At 36.7% G+C, this 22,292-nt stretch overlaps 2 protein-coding genes across 3 annotated transcripts; both read right to left on the reverse strand.

Annotated features, from left to right (window-relative positions):
* Positions 1 to 244: 244 nt before the first annotated feature.
* LOC128020712 (integral membrane protein DGCR2/IDD-like) lies at positions 245 to 13,904 on the reverse strand. Its single transcript, XM_052607337.1, has 11 exons — positions 13,527 to 13,904; positions 10,057 to 10,089; positions 9,662 to 9,784; positions 8,250 to 8,336; positions 7,241 to 7,451; positions 7,077 to 7,153; positions 5,907 to 6,089; positions 5,614 to 5,817; positions 4,812 to 4,964; positions 4,498 to 4,734; positions 245 to 2,928 (listed from the first exon to the last, which is right to left on the reverse strand). The coding sequence occupies exons 1-11, from the start codon at positions 13,600 to 13,602 to the stop codon at positions 2,690 to 2,692; spliced, it is 1,623 nt and encodes a 540-aa protein (XP_052463297.1). The 5' UTR covers positions 13,603 to 13,904; the 3' UTR covers positions 245 to 2,689.
* A 3,269-nt stretch (positions 13,905 to 17,173) lies between these two features.
* On the reverse strand, positions 17,174 to 22,261 carry ess2 (ess-2 splicing factor homolog). 2 transcript variants are annotated; one of them, XM_052607339.1, is made up of 11 exons: positions 21,380 to 21,499; positions 21,029 to 21,155; positions 20,500 to 20,668; positions 20,034 to 20,120; positions 19,569 to 19,738; positions 19,355 to 19,472; positions 19,068 to 19,198; positions 18,869 to 18,971; positions 18,638 to 18,747; positions 18,329 to 18,444; positions 17,174 to 17,834 (listed from the first exon to the last, which is right to left on the reverse strand). In XM_052607339.1, the coding sequence occupies exons 2-11, from the start codon at positions 21,149 to 21,151 to the stop codon at positions 17,552 to 17,554; spliced, it is 1,410 nt and encodes a 469-aa protein (XP_052463299.1). In that variant the 5' UTR covers positions 21,152 to 21,155; positions 21,380 to 21,499; the 3' UTR covers positions 17,174 to 17,551. The 2 variants fall into 2 exon arrangements, with proteins under 2 accessions (XP_052463299.1, XP_052463298.1); XM_052607338.1 differs by having other exon boundaries at positions 21,029 to 22,261.
* Between the last annotated feature and the right edge of the window lie 31 nt (positions 22,262 to 22,292).

Genomic DNA, 22,292 nt, shown 5'->3' on the forward strand with positions numbered 1-22,292 from the left:
TGGAATTCTCTAATGGACCAAGATTTCCCAGGAGGCTTGAGGAATGGCTTTTACATCAGAGAACCCAGTGCTTCTTTACACTGGGGATCCCCCTGCTGGCTCACGTGACATTTAAGAGTGATCCAGGACAAATCTCTGAGAAGGCATTAAAATGTCTTCACACTCAAATGAATCAAAGGCATCACAAACCCACTGTCAACATCTGAAACAAGTGATTTGAAAACAAAAAGAACCCAAACGTTACTGTCCTTTGTGGTACAATTTATTTGGCATTTGATTAGATTTACATCTACTTTAAAGAAAACAAAAAACAAAAGCCTTGTGACATAAAAAGCAGTACATGACAAAAAAAGAAGAATCAACAAATTCACTGACCGTTGCATTCTACATAAAACATTTCATGATGCTTTTTTTCCCTTGTTGTACCACAAAGTCTATCTAGAAGAAATCTACTTTTTTTTTTATTTTAAAAACTTTGCAAATGGGAGGCGGGAAGAGAGGAGTCCGATGTTTTTTTGAACCTCGCGTCTGTAAGCATAGCAGAAATGAAGAGTACAACAGCAGAAGAGACGTCCTCTCTGCATGCACAAAAGAGAAGAACAAGCTACCGGAGGTCTGCAAAACATTCATGCCAACTTTTACAGTACACACGACCAGTTCTCTCACACACACAAACACACACACAGATGTTCACAGGATTGTCTGTGCTGGTGAAACCCTGGAAAACAAAGACTACACAGTAAAAGAAGATTTACCTTGAGGACAAAAATGTCTTTCTCCTCGATTATTTTGATGCTGGTGATGGATCTTTAATGAAATAGGGATCTGCTGGCTGACTTCACATTAATTTGTCTTTGCATTACAGCCCAACACAGTAGGTCTATGTGCTTTTGTTGTGCAAAAACATCTTTAACTTTGTACGAAACGCCTGATTGTCATTTAGTTTGGGCTTTTTTCCAGTCAAAAAAAATCAAAAACAAATCATATTCCCTTTTACAAAAAGCAGTGTTCGTTTCAGTGAGCAACAATGCAGACCAAATCTAAGTTCATAACTTATGTATTACACAATTAATTCAACGGAAATACATTGTCCAAATGGTAATTAAGTAGTCTGTAAATTGGTAAATGACTAAACAGAAAAAAAGAAGCATTTCTGCGCTCACATTTACTTGTGTAAAGTAATGAACGGTGTTATTGGTGATTGACATCTAAATAATATGAGAGCACATGATTTACAAAGTCTAGTCACACACACACACACACACACACACACACACACACACTGACAGAGCAAACGAACGCAACCCTCAGAGTTCATCATGGACAAGTCTAAACACGCAAATCCTAACTCAGGATCTTAACAAGAAGAAATATTGATATCAAACAGCATGATTTGCTTCAGCACTACGTCTGAGATCAGTTTGAGAGACAAAAATGAGTGAAAATATTTATGACGCAGGTCAATGTTCAGCTTTTTTTGTAATTTTTTTTTTAACAGTTACATTCTATATCCAAAATGTATACGAGTACCGGACTTTCTGGATGAATCTCATGAAGAAATGACCAGATCATATTACACCAAAAAATAAAGAAGTTCTATTTTGCATAATAATTCCTTATCACAATGGAAATAATGAGAATTCTTCATTATTGTAATGCAGAAACATTCATTCCAGTAACAGAGTAATGGAAATCTCCTATTATTATTCTAAATTTAGTACAGCAAATACCATAATTTTTAAAATGATTTTTAAATCTTCTTTTCTTTGAATTGTTAGTATTTATTGTGTATTGTTATGGTCATGAAATAGTTGTGAATATTGTTTGAAATATTGTGGACCACGGAGTATTAAAAAAAGAAAAAAGAAAAGAAAAAGTAGTTTTGGAGTGTTTGAATGGCACGAAAATGTCATGATGCAAAAATTAATTGTTCAATAAGCTTCTATGCAAAATATAATCTCTTTTTTTTTTTTTTTTTTCGTGGAAACGGGTCATTTCTTCACAGCTTTCACGAGATTCACCTTGCTAGACATCGACGACAGGCCAAAAAGTTCACCTCCCAAAAGAATCTCACAAGCTTCCAGGTTGGTGATGACATTCTTTTCCAAAAACAAGGCATCACCATGTCACAGCAGGACACTTAAAAAGTGGCTGAAACTCGTACCTCCATCTAAAAGAATCTTTTTTTTTTTGTCTTTGTTTTTTTAGTTTGTGCAACTGATCCGACAGAACATCACAAAACTCCAGATAATAATATAGTGTCGCTCACATCCAAACGGATCCTTCCTGTAAATGACCATCAAGACAGGGTTCAGAAGGGTCAGTTTGGACAGAGCAGTAATGAGCTTCTTTGTGCCAGGAAAGAGTCCAGTGAGAGAACGCCGGGTCGTCTTGATTACACCACTGAGGCCTAAAAAGTCTGTTCATCAATCGGTTAATTCGTTCAAAGTGTGGCGATCGACACATGTCAGTGTCAACCTCACAGAGAGGTGCTTTACTGGCCCTCCACGACATCAGTCGATGGCCGCCGAAGTATTTACATGTGACGCTCACGAATGAAAAGACGAAACAAGTGTCTTTTCATTCGTGTCTGAAGTCTTCGCTCTAAACAGGAAGTCATCCTTGAGTCCTACCTTCAGCTAGTAAAGTGTCCGGTCTGGACATGTACCCTATGATCCAGTGATGTGCCCTACACCATGGTGCTGAGCGAGGGCCCGCTGCAGTCTGCGGTGGAGCTCTGCGTGATGCTGCTCTCTGATTCGCTGGGGGTGTCTGGAGACACCAGCAGGGTGCTGCTGTCGATGGAGTCCTCGCGCTCCTCCAGGGGCGGCGGCAGGGGGCTGGGGAGCACAGCCTCGGGGAAATCCCTCTGGAGAGAGCTGACCGTACCGCTCATGTGACCAGTCACCAGCGGAACACCGGTCCGTCCTGAGGAGAGAACAGGAGGTCAGCGAAGGGTCATCCAAAACCCAGTGAGCTGCACTGGTGTCAAGTGTTTGATATTGTTAACCAAAACTATTACAAAGCATTTCCATTGATCGAAATAAAGCTCAAATAAAATGAAACGTGCAAGAAAATGTAAAATGATCAAATTATCTTAATTCATAATAAGTCAAACTAAAACTGAAGAAAATAAACTTTTGCATTTAATAGACAGAGAGAGAGAAAATAGTTTACATAATTTACATTAAAAAAATACAACTGAAAAATCTAAATTAATAAATGTAATTAGATACGGTATAAAATAGAGCCAAATAGAAATTTTACTTTAAAAAAAAACAAAAAACAAAAAACCTTAAATTTAAACTAAAATAAATATAAAAAAATTAAAAGCAACCATATTAATTTTGATAAATAAGTCGCACCTGACTATAAGTCGCACTTTTTTTCATAGTTTGGCTGGTCCTGCGACTTAAAGTCAGGTGCGACTTATTTATCAAAATTAATTTGACATGAACCAAGAGAAATGAACCAAGAGAAAACATTACCGTCTCCAGCCGCGAGAGGGCGCTCTATGCTGCTCAGTTCTCCTGTAGTCTACACTGAAAACATAGAACGCCATCTCGCGGCTGTAGACGGTAATGTTTTCTCTTGGTTCTTGGTTCTAAATAAGTGCGACTTATAGTCCAGTGTAACTTATAGTCCGAAAAATACGGTAATTTAAAATATGAATTAAAACTATGTCATTTATACAAAACTAATAATTCTGAAATAGTATTTTGTAAATAATTTTAACTGAGCTTAACTGGAAAAGAACAATATTCAAGTGCTCAAGACATTTACAATTATTTCCAAGTTTTATTATAGCATTGTTATAAGCCTTTTCTCCCCAAGCGCTCCATGGAGACTGCTATCCATGCTCTTATTACCTCTCGCCTGGACTATTGCAATTCCCTATACTTTGGTATATCTAAGTCCCAAACGGCACGCCTACAAGTCGTTCGTTTTTAGCTTATAAGATGGTTTCTATCATAAATTGTTTTGCTACTATTTGTGTACTTTATAAGTGTTTTGTTTTAAACTGTCTTGCTGACTTTAGAATACTTAATCTTTTATTTTTCCTAACTTGTACAGCACTTTGGTCGGCCTGTGGCTGTTTTTATTTGTGCTTTATAAAAAAACTGAACTTGACGCTAATGTTGTTGTTCTCGAATTCTTAAAAAAAAAAAAACAGACGTAAACACAAATATTGTGTAAAATTATAATAATCGATTTGACAGGTTTTTTGTTATCAACACTTTTCAGTATTAAATGAAATATAATATTTGCAAATAATATTCCTCTCCCTCTCGATACGCTGCAAAATGCATTCTGGTTTACGATGACTATTTGACCATTATTGGGAATCTTAGAATGTAGGATAAACATAATAAAAATTGTCTATATAGGTCTTGGATCTGACCTCTAGAGTGTAATCCATAGAACAAATTCAAGATCATAAATGTTAAATGCATATGTATATAAAAGACTTCGTTGTTAATCTTTGTAAAAACATACCAAGGTCCATGTAGAGGATGCTGTCTGGGTTGATGGAGGCCTCATATGGAGGAGGAGGGTCATCAGGGTGGTGGATATCTGGGTATTTGTAAGCAGCATAAGGGGGTGGAGGCTCCTGGAAGTGAAAAGCTCCACTTTCACCATCATCAGAGAGGTGCAGAGGTGTCAGGCCCGTCCCGAACGCATCCGGCCCATAGTCAAACCCAGGGACCCTCCGACCCAGATTAAAGTGATGCACTGTGAAACACAGCGATGATTCAGAAAAACAGCACTTTACCTCGTGCATATAAACAGCTGATCACACAGGGCCTTACGGTTTCCTCCAATGAGGGTTTCGATGCGTTCCCGCCGGCGCTGTCTCAGTCTGTGCACCATGAAGAGCAACAGCGAGAGGATGAGGAAAGACGAGATGCAGCTCACGATGAGCCTCATCCCGCTGGCCATGGAGTCAAACAGACTGCTACCGTCTGAAAACAGACAACACTAATGAGAGCACAGCCCCACACTAGGAAGTGTACTGCTGGCTGAGCACTGAACAGAAGATACTGTCTAGAAGTTATTGATATATTCAAAAGTGACTGAAACAATATGCAGTAGTAGTACACGTAAAAACCAGCAGATATTTGGTTATAATGCACAACATTTTTGTGAATTGTGTGTACACAGTGTGAGTAAATATTAAGAAAATGATGAAAATGATTAAAAAAAAAAAGTATAAAATAAAATAAATAATTAAAAAGTTTTAGCTGAAGAAATAAAGCACACAGAAATGCTTTAAAAAAGACTAAAAAAACCAATAAAATAAAAAATAAAACAAAATGTATTCAATATTACGTATTGCAGAGATGAAAATTAAGACATTTTTATATAAATTCTGTCTATTAAAATAATAATAGTTTGCCAGTCCACACATATCAAGAGGATCTAGCTTTACAGTAAGAGAAAGCAGAGTAGGTTCCATGTAGTGCACTTCACTCCAAAAAAAAACGGGTGAAAAAATGACATGATGCATATTCATCTGTCCCCTAACCTTCAACTGTAATACAGCAATTCATTTCAAGCACACACAACTGGCTTGCAGTTCACACTGTGATTTGGAGAGATCGAGAAATATACCGGGATCCAAGCAGGTGAACTTGCAACACTCTTTAGGGTCCTTGCGGAAATGCTGGCAGCCCTGCGGACGCTCACACAGGGCAGCCACACACATCTCCGGCTCGCCGTCGTGGCACGTGCAGCTCAGACATGGGTCGTCCCCTTTAGGTGTGAAGTAATAGCCCTCGTTCACCACATTGTCTCTGATGTCCACACATGTTTGTCCTGGTGAAGAAACCGGTCAGATATCAGAACATTAGTACTAACAGAATGCTAGCAAGCAGGGTCTTCTGTGAATCCGCTGCTGGACGTACTTCTCTTGCAGAGGAAGGGGAATTTTTTGTAGCAGTTTTCGGCGTGCCAGCTGTGCAAGCCTCGCTCGTTCATGCTCTTGATCTGAAAGCGCTGCAGCTGGGCACAGAATACATTATCCTGGGTGGGGTTCCCCTCGCCCAAATTAGCCAGACCCTCCGGAGGCAGAAACACCTGCATGGACCCTGTGAGGAACAGACAGATGGATGAGAGTTGCTATTATAGGGAACAGTTCCAAATCGATTTTATTCATAAGGTAAAGAAATAGTTTAATAATTCTGTCATTGTTTACTCTTCCTCAAATGTTGTGTGAAATCCGAGTTGTTATTTTTAGAACTAAAACCATAAAATTTCATTCACAGTAAAATTCAACCTTAAACTTAAATGAAAATGATAAATGTTGCTTTGGCAACTGCATGTTGAAAGTAAGTTGAATTTAAACTATTAAAATTACTACAACTAAAATAATAAATTAAAGCACACATTAATACATGTTTATAAAAAATAATAAAATGACTAAACCAAATAAAACTGAAAATATAAAATAAATCTATTTAATGATCGAAACAAATAAAAACGAAGCAAAACAGAAATATATATAAAAAATGTAAAGGACAAAAGTACATATATTACTAAAATATGAAATAAAGACTGAAAAAAAGCTAATTCAAAATGTTAATAAATACTTAAATGAAAAATTAATTTAATCATAAAAATTAAGTTGAAAATTAATTATTCGCTGAAATCATCAGAGTACATTACAGAAATAGTGATGTTTGATCGTTACAATGAATCAATTCATTGATTCGTTTCACAAAATCAGTCTGAAATAAAAATGGTTGGGTTTAACTCCTTAACCAGATCACTTTGAATTGTGAACGAATTATTATTCGTTCACAATTCAAAGTGATTTGTGAACATTATTTCGTTCACAATTCAAAGTGATCTGGTTAAGGAGTTAAACCCAACCATTTTTATTTCAATCTGTTCTACACACTAAGTTATGGTAAAACTTCATAAAACTTGAAATACTTTTTTTTTTTTGGGGGGGGGGTGACTGTGTTGTGTAACAGCTCTGGTCCTCGTTCTCTTTCTTTCCAGTGAAAACAGAAGTTATGTTTGCTTGACATGAGGGTGAGTTTTTAGTTCCCTGTATTTCTTCAAAAACCAACCTTTATATGCCACTTCCCAACGGCCCTCGAGCGAATGATTCTGGTTGGTAATCACATACTGATATCCCACCCAGAACCTGCAACGACAGAACATCCACAGCATTGAGAACCTTCAACTGTCAAACCTCATCTCTTCCTCAGGAAACAGATCCACACACACTCACTTGCACTGGTCCTTCCGCTCGCACACTTTCTCATCGAAGTCCACCTCGATCTTGAGGATGAACTGCAGCTCTTCGTTGGTGCCGAACGTGGCGAGGGAGCCGTTGACCTTCTGACAGGTTTCCACCGCCTGCCAGTAGTTCTCGCTCCTCAGGTAGACTTTATAACAGCTGGCTGTTTTTTCATAATGATGCCAGCCGCTCGGACACTTCCCTGTGTTTGGAGTGGGAATTACATTATTTAAAAAACATCATTTCCACATAACCTCTAACACCCTACAGTTGTATTCATATATTTATATATAAATGGAACCCTTTAAGGCTGCATTCATTTGATAAAAAATTATGTAAAAACAGTATTATTGTGAAATATTATTACAACTTCTATTTTCTAATATATTTTTAAATGTCGTGATGCGAAGCTGAATTTTCAGCATCATAACTTCGTCTTCAGTGTCACATGATCCTTTAGAAATAATTAGAATATTCTGATTTGCTGCTCAATACACATTTCTTCTTCTTCTTATTATTATTATTAATGTTGAAAACAGTTTTGATGCCTAATATTTCAGTGAAAACTATGACCATATATATATATATAACATAACATAATAACATAAAATGTACAAAAATAGGGAATTTCTTTGAAATATAAATCTTTTGAAACTTAACCAATTTAATGCATCCTTGCTGAATAAAAATATTGATTTCTTAAAAGAACTGATTCCAAACATTTGAACAGTAGTGTCTATAATATACCAATCTATCTCTAGTTTAATAAAAACATCAATAAAAATAATAATTATTATTATTATTATTAAAATGATCCCTCCTGCTGCACAGGTTAAGCTTTTATTTGTGTTTGTGATTTTGTATATTTATGCGATTCATTTATTTTAAATCCTGCATGTAATATTTGATGTGCTTGCTAAGGGAAATGCTGACATATAGTAATGCAAAATCCATGCATGTTCACAGCACCCGTGTTTAAGGAGATCAGGAAGGGTCTTACTGTTGAAGCGCACTGGCTGAGCGACTCCTATGACGTCCTCCACCGGCTCAAAACCGTTACTGTAACGATACCGCTCCTCCTTTATAGCTGCAAGAAATATCAGAATACTACAATAAGGCCAAAATATACTAGGCTGAAGCATAAATCATCTGTGGAAACGATCTATATTTGTTTAGAAGGATAACATTCAATAAAATGCTACAGGGTAGGTCATCAAATCATCAATTTCAACGGATCAGTCAATTCAGTTCACCAAACCCTCCCGAAAGCTTTGAACTCAGGGACCTTATCCCCAAAAACTATGAACAAAACTATAACAGTTAAAGGAATATATATATATATATATATATTTGTATCTGTGCCCTGAACCAAAAGCAGTTGAGTATCACTGCTGGCTGTGTAAGAGTTTTTAAGAAAGTCATAAAAGCTGAAACATTAATCCGCAGCAAACGGAAGGGAGACTTAGGTCTGCTAAGATTAAAAACAGAGTTTCTAAGAATTATTAGACCACTTCCTCATATAATATCATGCTTCCTAATATAAGTATGAAATGAGCATGTGACGTAACCCTGCAGTGTTTTCTGTCTAATAATGATTATAACTTTAGTAAGCATGGCAAGGGCTAGACAAGAGTTCAGGAGACAGTAGTTCTTTTCTTGATCATACTTTTGATGATATTTAATTTGCTCTGAAATGGCTTTAAATGAGATTTTAAATTAGATTTTTTTTTTTAAATTTTTTAAACAAACAGTCACTATAAAAATTAAATAAACATGCAATTAACAATCAAAATGTTTCAGCAAATTCCCTATGAACAAATATATTGTGAATATTCAACATATCACACATTCAACATATATTCAACATATAAGTCCCATCGGGAAACGTATAAGAAATAGGAAACTTCTTTTATTTCCTGCTACTGAAAGTGTCAGTGAAAAGTTTAAAAGACTGCTAAACGCACAATAAATCAAAGGAAGAGATATGAAGACCAATCAGTTGATAAAAACAACCACCTCAAAAACCTCAAATATCCCAGACTACAGGTCTACATGCAGTCGCTTCCTGATTATCTGGCAACACCACCAAAACAAAACCAATAATCCTCCGCGTCTCTCACACTCATGTGCTCGGGGTGTGATTCTGATCAGCAGTGTCTCAAGGAGCTACGAGACACAGATCACATGCTCAGTAAATCCGCTCATCCCATCCAGGAATCAGACTCTGAGCACCGTGTCTCACTCCAGGGTTAAGACACAGAAACCACAGCACACAAAATCCAGGGTGCCAAGCACTGGCGAAATGACAAATAAGCGGAAGAGAGAATGTTCCTCATGCAGACGCAAGCATGAGCGTGTTTTTAAAGAACATTGCACAAGAATGTGGCTGTGTGTGTATGTGTGTGAACTTACTAGGGCAATCCATCTCATCGCTTTTGTCCTCACAGGCCGTCCATCCATCGCACTGCCAGGACAGAGGGATGCACTGCATCTTTCCGCTCCGGCAGGTAAACTGGGCCGGACTGCAGCGCTGATCTGAAACACAAGACAATACACTGAGTGAAACTGATCTAGAAAGAGACAACCTGCAACAACGACTCCATTACGTGGGTTTAGAATTAAACATGATTTATTACGCAACAGGAAAATTCTCATCATTTAGATTAAGGGCCGTTCAACGGCATCTAGGGACATCAGTGTCAATGTCAGGCTTAGCCGAATACGACTCAAACAGGGTCAAAGGGTCAAACCAGACCGGCTGGTAACCCTCAAGCTCATTTGTGAGGATTCCAAGGATCGCAGCTTACCTGGCAACAGTCTGGCCAGAGCGAGCCGTGGACCTGCGGGGGGAGAGAAAGATTTAGTGATTTCAGCAATATAACATGACCTAATCTCTGAGAGGCTCAAGGGACAGTCTGTCTCCTGGTTAGCAGCGAATAAACAACAATAGATAGCACAGATACATCTACATTCACAAACAAGAGTCAATGTAATTGACAAGAAAGCTCGAATGCATTTATTTCGTTCAAATGGGATCTTGCAAAGGCACTATTTTTTTATTTTTTATTATATCTAACTTCAAGAAAGAAAAGCCTTCAGTTAGGACCATAAAAATGTAGACAAAACACATTCTTAGTAATGCTATAAAAAGTATAATAAATTATAATAAAGTAAAGTAATAAATACATTAAGTTACATTCTTTTACATTTATAAAAAAAAATACTAATAATACAAATACTAATAAATAATTAAATTTGTATAAAACCATAGTTATATAAACTACATTAAGTATAAAATACATTTATATTTATTATTAGTGTAAATTACTACCATTATAATTTATTACATTTATATTATATATTTTATTGATTCAAGTATATTTAATTTTTATGCATTTAGCAGACGCTTTAATTAAGTAAGAGTTCCTTACATGTGTATAAAATAACAATCATATTATTAATAAAACATACCAAAACTACCAATTTGTTAAACAAGAATAAAAATAAGTATATTTGTTGGAATAATTTATTACATTTATATTATACAAAGACAATAATATAAATAAATATAATATGAATATTTATTTATTTATTTTACATTTAATATAAATTTAGTCCATTACTTATGCCCCTATGTGTGAGTGGTCCTGCTTTTCCAATGTTGGATAGTAAAACCTGAAATATTTTATTAAATGTTCAAATCTTTCTAGTCATGTTGTTGTTATATATATATATATATATATATATATATATATATAAACACAGAATATCTAGTCTTTACAGTTTAAAAATTATAATGTCTATGGAGAGTCCTCATAAAACACAAAAACCTCAACATCTGTGTGTGTGTATCATTTTTTTATAGCTATATATTTAAACTTAAAAGCCATCTAACATTATAAATAAAATAATTTCTGTTAGCAGTTAGCAAACACCCAATTAGCTTGATCCTCCAATCCACTAAACAATCTCTTGAGAAGATGAAGCATCCTACAGACATACTAATTACATTTTTTTTTTTTTTAAGCTTCTTGGGAGGTCCAGACATTCAGACGTTCAATCAATCACCTGTACAACCCTTGAGTCTAAAGTTATCCTTAAACAAACACACCGACACAGAGATGCCTTCAGAAGAGCGGTGTGTTCTCTACTTTGGATGGATTACTAGAAGCAGACCTGCACCACATTCACCGCTGTAGACAGTAAGACCATTGTGAACAACTGTTAGACTGGTAAAATCCTCCTCGGCCATGTGTCCAGAAGTTCTAGTGATCACCAAAATAGTATAAATAACCTATTTGGGTACTTGACAAAAATATAAAATGTTTTCAACTTTAAGATTTTAGGTTCAAATGTACATGAAGAGGAATATAAATGGTTCATTGTCCTACTATTTTGCACATGGATTTTGCATGCATCAGTCTGAGTTTGTTATGTAGTAAAACGTCTTCTAGGTCAGTAGTAAAGATATGCAAGAGCCTCCTTTAATGTTAACATCAGAGCAATCATGTTAATATTATGCACTTTTAACGAGAGCATACACTGAGATTAAATACCAGCTGTGGGTTTACTCGATGAGAATCAACATGGAGACAGACCAAACCTTCCTGTCCCTGAAAATAAGTGCAGACCGAGCACATAACCTGGGCTTTATTAAATTTAATTGAAATTAAATGTATGCATTTAGCAGACGCTTTTATCCAAAGCAACTTACAGTGCATTCAGGCTATCTATTTTTACCTATCATGTGTTCCCAGGGAATCGAACCCCCAACCTTGCGCTTGATAGTGCAATGCTCTACCAATTGAGCTACACACAGAAAAGCACATCACAGGCCATTAACCTAAATACTGTCCTATTTATTTGATCCGCTGGGTTTCCATGCATCACCTTGTATCTATAGGAATAATAAACCTGCCATCTAACAGAGGAACATGAGAACAGAGACCTAGCGCTTAGATGTTTCTCCATCCAGAGCCTCATCTGTCTGCTCCTTTATTGAACTGTGGCCTACCAGAAACACTAGATTGACTGCAAATGGCTGGCATGTATGGCAAGTTAATTGAACATTTACATTTATTCCTTAAAACCTAGACGCATCTATTTTACTGTACTAACATATTTTTTATTACTAAAAAATCCAATAGTCACCGTTTTCTTCAACTAAAATCTTTCAGTTCCACTAACAACCATTCATTACATACTAGTATTATTTTCATTGCTACTAGTCATTAACTCGACAGTGACAAGTAAAAAATACTATTGCGGAGTAGCTAATTTTGTAATTTATTGTATGGGAATCTGTGGTCATATCAACTACTCACTTTCAACTAGTATTACAATAGTTAATAGAAGACACATTTCAGTTATAATATAATAGTTATTTAGTGAGTGTTTACACAACACAATTTTAACAAAAAACTGAATATTTTAGGCATTTTGGCCATTCATTTACACAAAAATGGTTATGAAGGCCTGAAAATGCAAACTTTTGAAAATGGTTATTAAAGTGCAAGTTTTCAACACAATACTGTTACAATCTCTGTGCATTTATATGCTTCTTATTCTAATATTTTTTCTTCTCATATGTCAGAATGGCTGCTGTATGGTGTGGTTTACTGGTATATTGCTAAACTTATTTTAAAAACAAGTTAAAATATTTTGGGCTGATGGATTTAAAAAAAAGCATATTCCATAAGTTAACGAATCAGTGTTCTTTTTTTTTATATTGTAAAAAATAAATTTCCCTATTGAGAAAATGAGTTGGATTTTTCATGCTGTTGCCCAACACTGGAACAAATATCCATAAAACTACCAGGACTCGTAAAACTGGAACAGGTACCAGCAATAACTATTTGAACGTAAATAATAGGGTTCACCACAAGATTTAGCAATTTGATACAAACAACGCAATAGATTGCTATAGTAACTAGAATAAAAAGAAAAAATAAGTAACGAATAAATAAAAAGGAATAAATGTTTAAACAGCTTGCCACATGGTACGTATTATAAAAGGCTTAAAGAGAGTAACATAAATAGATACTATGTAGTTTTCAGATTTAAATGTTAAAACATCTTGCCAAATAGAATGCACTAAAAAGGCGTAAAACTTTAGAAATATAAGGCACAATTATAAACGATAACACAGTTGAAGTTAAAGGCCCTGACGGCATGAGAAAGAGCCTCTGCAGCTCATGACCGAACATAAGCAGAGCTGCAAGCCTTCACCAGTCCAGACTGCAGCAAACACAAGCAATGATTACAGCAACACCTTTACCTGTCCGTGACGGATCTGTTATTGTCAGAATGAAGAGGAGAAGCACAAAACCACCGCTGTCAGCCTTCGGCAACATTTATCCTCCATTCATAGTATCTTCCAGCGGAGAAAATGTGAAAGAGAAAATGCAGTTAAAGCAGCAGACGCCGATGTTGAGAAATAAATCACGACGAACAGCAGATTCCGTTCTCTGCGTGTACTCCGTCGAACAGAAATAAGCTTCGAAACTCGATTGTGTTTATTTCAGTTGTCTAGGGTCGGGATGTGGTGTCATATTCCACGGCTGTTTCCTCTGGCTCGGTATACGGACTTAGGACGCATATAAAACAAGATGGCTCCGCGGCCGTCCCATCAAAACAATCCCAACCAAGTGTGTTCTCCAGCCCACAGAGGAGGCGCTTCATCAAGCCCTCGTGATAACACACGCATGACAATTCCCTCATGTCTCACGGTCCACGCGGATGTTTCATGGAATATTTAAAAACTACTTAAACCAATATATATTAATTTATTAACAATACTGTTCAAAAGTTGTTGTTTTTTTTTAAGTTAAACAATACTTCTATTTTGTGACAGTAAATGCATTTTTAGTGTTGCCTTTCTGTTCTATTTCAAAACATATGCTGTTGTGAACTTTCTATTCGTCAAAGAAACCTGAAAACAAAATCAAAATTGATAATAGAAATGTTTCTTTAGCACTAAATCAGCACAATATTACTATTTGATTAAATAAATGCAGCCTTGGTGAAGAGTCAAAATATTTAAAAAATAACCTCCCAAATATATAGAAAAAGATACAAATGAAACAAAGTTTAGCCTCTAGATTTTTCAAAGTTATAAATAACTGTTTTTCCGTTTTGTTTAACGAGATAATAGGACTTAAGTTTCAACATTTCGTGTTTAATTCAGTGTGTTCCAATCCTTTGTAAGTATTTGTGAATTTAACAAGCAATTTCTAAGTGAAAACAGTTTAAATGTAAATCCTACATAATTTTTCCCCTGGTGTAATGTCTCGCAAAAAACAAGCTATTCAATTCATTTACACAAATTGAGCAAAACATTTCACACACAATATGTGTTTAATTATCACAGCGGGAACATGCATTAAATAGTCGAGAAAAAAAAAAATTCTGTAAGCTTAAAGGGTTAGTTCACCCATGTCGTTCCAAACCTGTGAGACCTCCGTTCATCTTCGGAACACAGTTTAAGATATTTTAGATTCAGTCCGAGAGCTCTCAGTCCCTCCATTGAAACTGTGTGTATGGTCTACTGTCCATGTCCAGAAAGGTAAGAAAAACATCATCAAAGTAGTCCATGTGACATCAAAGGGTCCTTGAGAATCTTTTGAAGCATTGAAAATACATTTTGGTGCAAAAATAGCATAAACTACGACTTTATTCAGCATTGTCTTCTCTTCCGTGTCTGTTGTGAGATTTCAAAAAACTGCAGTTTAGTGATATCAGGTTCGCGAAACGAATCATTCGATGTAACCGGATCTTCTTTAACCAGTTCACCAAATCGAACTGAATTGTTTAAAACAGTTCACGTCTCCAATAAGCATTAATCCACAAATTACTTAAGCTGTTAACTTTTTTAATGTGGCTGACACTCACCCGGAGTTCAAATAAACCAATATCCCGGAGTAATTCATTGACTCAAACAGTACATTGACTGAACTGCTGTGAAGAGAGAACTGAAGATGAACACAGAGCCGAACCAGATAATGAACAGATATTGGTTTGTTTTAACTCAGAGGGAGTGTCAGCCACAGTAAAAAGTTAACAGCTTAAGTCATTTGCGGATAAATTTTCATTGGAAGACACGAACCGTTTCAAATGATTCAGTTCGATTTGGTGAACTGGTTCAAGAAGATTCGGTTACATCGAGTGATTCGATCGCAAACCGGATATCACTAAACTGCTATGTTTTGAAATCTCACAACAGACACGGAAGAGAAGACAATGCTGAATAATATTGTAGTTTTTGGTATTTTTGGACCAAAATGTATTTTCGATGCTTCAAAAAATTCTAACTGACCCTCTGACGTCACATGGACTACTTTGAAGATGTTTTTCTAACCTTTCTGGACATGGACAGTATACCGTACAGACAGCTTCAATGGAGGGACTGAGAGCTCTCTGACTAAATCTAAAGGCGGGCGTACACGGTGCAAAGACGGTGCGATTTTTGCTGTCATACGAGTTCGCATGCGATTTTTTTCAATCATGTGGAAATCGTGTATGCTCGTATGGTCGCGGCTCGTATCATTTGCGATGAATTACGAGCTGAGCAGAGTGGCTTACTAGCACTTCCCGAGGTCCCAGACGTTTTTAAACATGTCTAAAAAGTTTGTGAGCTATCGGTTTGAATTCATGACATCTCTGCGGTTGAACGAGCCGATTTGTTGATTTATCTGAAGTTTACCAATCACGAACTAGGAAAACCACAGAAGAAGAAAGACGAAGATGGCAGCGCCACGGTGAATGTGGACTATTGACCAGGAGGATAAACTTGCTGAAGTCTGACAGGAACAGCGAGCGCTGTATGATGTTTCTAGCAACGTGTTCCAATGCCTTTTTAGTTTTCTCTCTCTCTCTCTCTCTCTCTCACACACACGCATATGTAGTTTACAGACACTCTCCATAGACGTAACGGTATTCTATACTGTATATCCCCATACACTACCTCTATCCATCAAAATGCATGTTTAAAATTTCTATAAAAACCGTATAGTATTTTTTAAAGCCATTTGGTTTACGAGGGCACAGGAATTGTCCTCCAAACCATGTTTACATTGTAATACCTATTTCAGATATTTATAAACCATATACAAGAACACACACACAGGGTGACCAAACGTCCCCGTTTCCTATTGCTGAAAAATAACCTGTACTTGTAGGAAACACGGCTCGTATCAATATTTTATATGCAGTTATGAGAGAGGGAGCGCAGTTAAATTAGGCGCGTTCGACTTGAAGCAGCTGCACAGAATGATCCCCTGTATGACATCAAAGTACCGCGAGAGCGATTCGAATGCATTGGATATGTGTGCTCTCTTATCGCTCTCGCGCTACTTTAATGTCAATACAGTGATCCTTCTGTGCGTGCAGCGCTGCTTCAAGTCGAACGCGTCTATCAACTTCGTGCGATTGCTGGAATTCGCAGGTTGTAAAATCGTGTCGTATATCATCTCGTCTGTATGATTTTCAGATAAACTCACTCGTGCCGTGTGCATGAACATACGATCTTCCGACCATCCGAATTCGCACCGTGTACGCCCGCCTTAAAATATCTTAAACTGTGTTCCGAAGATAAACGGAGGTCTTACTGGTTTGGAACGACATGAGGGTAAGTTATTGATGACATTATTTTGATTATTGGGTGAACTAACCCTTTAAACAATAAAAACAATTATAAACACTTTTGGGTTGTTTCAGCCAAACACTCCATTAAGACTGGACTTGCATCATATAATGCAAGTCTAGTCTTAATGGCAAAAAAGCAGTTTCTTTTCTTCTGTTATCATAGATTATGTTAAAAGTAAATTCACTAAGGAGTCGGTATAAGTCCAGCCTCCAACCCAATGATGGATTCAACAAATAAATCTTGTATGGTGAAAATATTGATGGTGAAATAATTCACACAAATCTGCTGAACTCTTTATTATGTCCTTGAGCTCTTGCAAGATGTCTTCAACATCATAATAGATGCTCAGATTTCAGTAGGACTGAACCAGCTATGTTCAAAACAAATCAAGAGTAGTAAAGAACCGAACAGAACAAATGATACACCTGACTGAATCAGTTGATGTGGATGACGCTCAAAGTACATATATGCGGGCTAAAATAAAAAGAAAAAACTAAATTCTTACAAATTGCAGATGTTTTAAGTTGTAGACTTCTTTTTCCTGATAGAATGAAGTCCAACAAACATGATTAATTCAGTTTCATGGTTTAAAAAAAATTATAAAAAAACAATAAATATGTGACCCTGCCCACATTAGAGTTTTTATTCAGTCTTTTGTTTCAGAAGTAATCCGCAGCTTTCCTCCTCTTGGGCAGCTGGAGCAGGTCATCTGTGATGGAGGCCGGGTCCTGTGTGACTGGTGTTCTGGTTTTCCCAGGTGTTGGTGTGCTGGAGGGAGTGGCTAGGCCTCCGAGAGGAGTCTTCGAGCCCATGCTACTATGCGCAGGTGACGGGGTGTAGCTCGCCCTCAGGGCTTTATCTGTGTATTTGCTGGACGATCTGTTTACTAGACGCTGAAGAGCAGGAGACAGCGCTGCGGGACTCAGTCCCTTCGGAGTCAGGCTGCAATACATATAAAGAATCATTTAGTACAAAACATAAATGCAGTTTTCGAATATCACTTTGAAAAGTACATAAAAAAGGTATCTTTGGTTTTCATGTTTCTTTTTTTAAGTTATAGAGATAAGATGATTTGCATGGCTGTGTTTTCTGACCCTACTGAAACCTGAAACACTCTTTCATAGTAAAAAAAAATAAATACAGTGGGTTTCTGAAGTAGTGGTCAAAAACTACAAAAAAAGGATGTATAATACTGAAACTTGTGTATTCAGGCACTGACTTTCTCAGCACTGTCAAAATAAAAGTCCCATGCACTGTTTTTCTTGGTTTTAATTTAAATGTTAAAATGTTTTGGAATTTTGAAAATAAAATACAGAATTTTTGTATAATATAATAAAATTAAAATGCTTATGTTTATCATTTTTTCTAGTTAAAAAATGCTGTTTAAACCAGAAAAATACAAGGATATTTTACAATCTCAAACACTTTTTCTTTACCTGGCGAGGTTTTCAGTGACTTTGCGCAGCGCCTCTTGTTTCTTAGCTCTGTTTTTTGCCGCAGCCTCATTAGCCATTTTCAGCCCCAACCGCTCTCTTCTCCCAGGCTCTGGAATCTGGAGAACAGCCATAAAAACAACCATTCATTATTTCTATTTAAATATTGGACAATAAAGGTTACACACAGCGCACAATACCATCGAACACACATTGAAGTTTTTTAAGGATAGAAAATAGGGTCTGGATAAAACCCCAATATTCTGTTTATATACGAAAGTGAAATGTTTGCTAACTAGAATTGAACTGGACCTTGAACGATGGACCATGACTCCTCTCCACGAGTGGTGTATCTGAGCCGTCCAGACGAAACGGAGTGCTTTCGATCTCACCCCACGTCATCAGAGGAGACTCTGCAACACCTTAAAAACAAACAAGCCATTTAGGAAAATATGACCCCAGTACTTCAATATTAAGTGTTGTATATTAAGTGTTTTTTACTTGATGAGCAGATATTTATTAATCAAAAACAGTGACACTCACCAGGAGCAGGAGAGGCTTCTCCCTCAAATCCATAACCATTTACTTTGGGGGATTCGTGAGGCAGGAGCTCTTTGCCATCTGGACCAACCTTGCCTAGTTTAAACTAGACGGAAGGCAGAGGAGAGACATATGCATTTAGTTTAATCATTTGTGGTTTATGATCTGATGCTGACAAATAAGATGCAGAAGTCAGTGTTACCTGTGCATTGAGCGCAGCCGCTTGCTGGATTTGTGTTTTGTTCAGGGCTTTACTGAAGGGGTCAACATCAAACCGTGTGTTCTTGTACAGGACCTCCCGTGGCTTCTTGAACAGGGTGTCGTCTTTTTCACCTTTTAGGGGACAAAATAAACACATGCAATTTACCTCATGGCTCTTTGGCTATGAACTCAATGATATATATCACCAGACTCCTAATCAAGTAACGAATAGGTTGTTTACAAGCCTTAGAAAGTGTCATGCAATATTAAACAGACGGGCATTCTTACCTTCAGGGTAGTACATAAGTGCATTTTTGGCCTTGTACTGCCACGTGTCCAATCCTGCCTTGGTGCACTCAAGCGCCTGTTTCTCTGTGGACGGTAGAGCGAGGTTCTGCTCATGCCTCTTTAAATGATAGAAAAATAAACATGGTCAGAACTCAAAACTAGACCCAACAATGCAAAACACAAATGATATGCAGTAGCTATTATTGTGCTGTACCTCATTGTATTCGTTTTCTGCCTCATAAAGCCACGCATGCCTCAGCTTGTCCTTGTCCTCCGCGAGCTCCATTATCTGCTCAAAGGATGCGTTGTCCTCACTCGTGTTTTTAGCAAGAAAGCGGTCCAGTGATGGAAGATCCTTATCTTCTGATTTTTCACCTTCTTTTCCTGAAACATAATTGCATGTTGCATTTTTCTTTAAAACTCCTAAAAATCCAAAATCCCCTCTGTAAAGAACTTGAAAACTAAGAAAGCAAAATCAAATGCAAATCTGTGCATATTTAATAAGATCTAATTAGATCTAATTAGTGTCTTGTTTGCATATTTAAACATTATATCTCAATAATACAACAATAGAGAACAACTGTCACAATGTACTTTAATTGATCAAATGGGTTTTTATTCTCTATTCACCGGTGGTGTCTAGCCGTAAGGACAAAAAAATGTAGCAGCAGTCACTTACCATCCTCTTTCCCTGCTCTGTGTTTCTGTGAACTTGAGGGAGTTGCGATTCCACCATCTGGGGTCTCAAATGTTGAAGGAGTTGTGTCTAAATGGAAACAAAATGATTAAAAAAAAAATATCGGAACAGATTTGGAGAAATTGTGCATTACTTCACTTGCTCTGCAGTGAATGGGTACCGTCAGAATGAGAGTCCAAACGGATGAAAAAAAAAAACATCACAATATCCACAAGTAATCCACACCACTTCAGTCTATCAGTTTACATCTTGTAAAGTGAAAAGCTGAACGGATAAATGTTTCATTTTTTAGATGGGAGCAATGGTTTAAAGTTAAAATTGTTTTAATGATGGAGCTTTAAGGTATTAACTGATGGACTGGAGTGGTGTGGATTATTGTGATGCTTTTATCAGCTGTTTGAACTATTCCTTTAAGAATTACTAACGAAAAGTAAGAAGCGTCACTTACAGGGCACATAGGTGCGTGGGGTGTATTTAGCCATTGCAGACCCATATTTGATGGCAATCTCCCTCATCCGCTCCAGATCTCCGCTCTCCTCCGCCTCCAGATAGTCCTTCTGCGCTTGAAGTTTGGAGACATCTGGGAAAAAGTCCCTCTGGATGATCTTCTCCAAACTCTTTGGAGGAAATGGTGACAGGTATATGTGTCATTAGCAAATCAAGACAGAAAAACCTATGCAGACGTAAGCGTGTTGTTTACAGGTGACACATGAAACTCAATAAGCTGTTCCTGAATATCGAACTGTATGTTGAAAAACGGCCTGAGGTTTGCTATTTTGTGTAAACACTGTGGTGATGAAGGCCATCGTCTTTTTTAATAAAAAAACAAAACAAAACCAAGTCAAGTGTATTCGAAGAAAACATTTCTAAACGCGTATGCATTGACATGGTATAATACAATAAGTTATTGAATGATTATTTATGAAATATGTTAGGGAATCCACTGTTACTGTAAATAGTACACAAGACTGTCTTACCTCGATATATTCATCTTCATCGAGAATCTTCTTCGGTTTCTTAGTCGCTTTCACCTGATTGATTACGGCTACTGTAGTGACATCAGACTTCAGACTCAAAGCTTTCTCTTTGGACTCGGTCATATTTCTATTTTAATAGGAGAAACTGTTTTTTTACGGTGATTTAAAGTCCAGTTGCGTAAGACGTTGTTTACGTTAGCCTATATGCTAAGTCCTGAGTTTTTTCTCTAACTAAATGTCCTTAAGATATTTAAAACTTATTTTTTGCCTGTTTTAACGATAATTCGCGGTAAACGTCGATTTTTAACTACCACTTAATCAAACATTTTGAACAAAAAAAACATGTCAAACCATCAGCTGAACGTAGCTGCATAGCGCGCAGGAACAGAGTCTTCTTCTTCGCATCATTTCCGCTGAATACTGAACCAGAGAGACTCTCCATCGCCACCTATTGACTAGCGGCAGCATTTGCCAACTGTTTTTGACCTGTACAAGAACTTTAATGACTTGAGCAGCTTAACATTTCTTGTTCACGTAAACACTTAAATAGCACATCACCTCAGTGAATATGGTACGCAATAAACGTATTTTTTTTCAGTCCATAAGTGCAAAATAAGGAGTGCTAGTTTTCAATGCCTTTAAAATAAATTAAGACACCACAGATGAGTACAGGACACATGTAAACTAATAGATATAACCATACTTCCCCAGCAGATTAATCACAGTACAATTTGTTTGTATTACAAGTGTCTGAAATCTGATGTCTAAATATGCAAATTAGATATAATTAAATATGCATATATTTGCATAAATGTAAATAACGGAGTATAATAAAACTTAAATGTGTATTTTGGATATTTTCTTTCCACTAGTCTGAAAGAAGACATGTTAGGAAAATAGCCCAAAAGTGACCAGGGACTTAAAAAAACAATGGTTTTCCCTGTAGTGCCTCGCCTTAAAAGATAATATTCAAGTGAAGATATGTTTGCATTTAACTATGTCTTGATAAGATGCAGTGTCCAAACATAAAGTTCTCGAGTACAGAGAATTGCATCAAGTCTAACACTTTTAATGTTATGGAAAGCAAAAGAGAATAGTTTGGCTGAAAGACCGGGAAAATTCATGTCTTTGCTCCGTTTAATCATCTGCCTTTATCTTAACAGTCTGATACATATTAAAGTAGCTATTAAGAGATTAACAAAATCATCGTCAGACGTAAAGAATCAGTGTTTCATTGATTTATTGTTTTCTCATCATGTATATC

This window comes from Carassius gibelio, chromosome A10, assembly GCF_023724105.1.
Source record: "Carassius gibelio isolate Cgi1373 ecotype wild population from Czech Republic chromosome A10, carGib1.2-hapl.c, whole genome shotgun sequence".
NCBI classification, from domain to species: Eukaryota; Metazoa; Chordata; class Actinopteri; order Cypriniformes; family Cyprinidae; genus Carassius; species Carassius gibelio.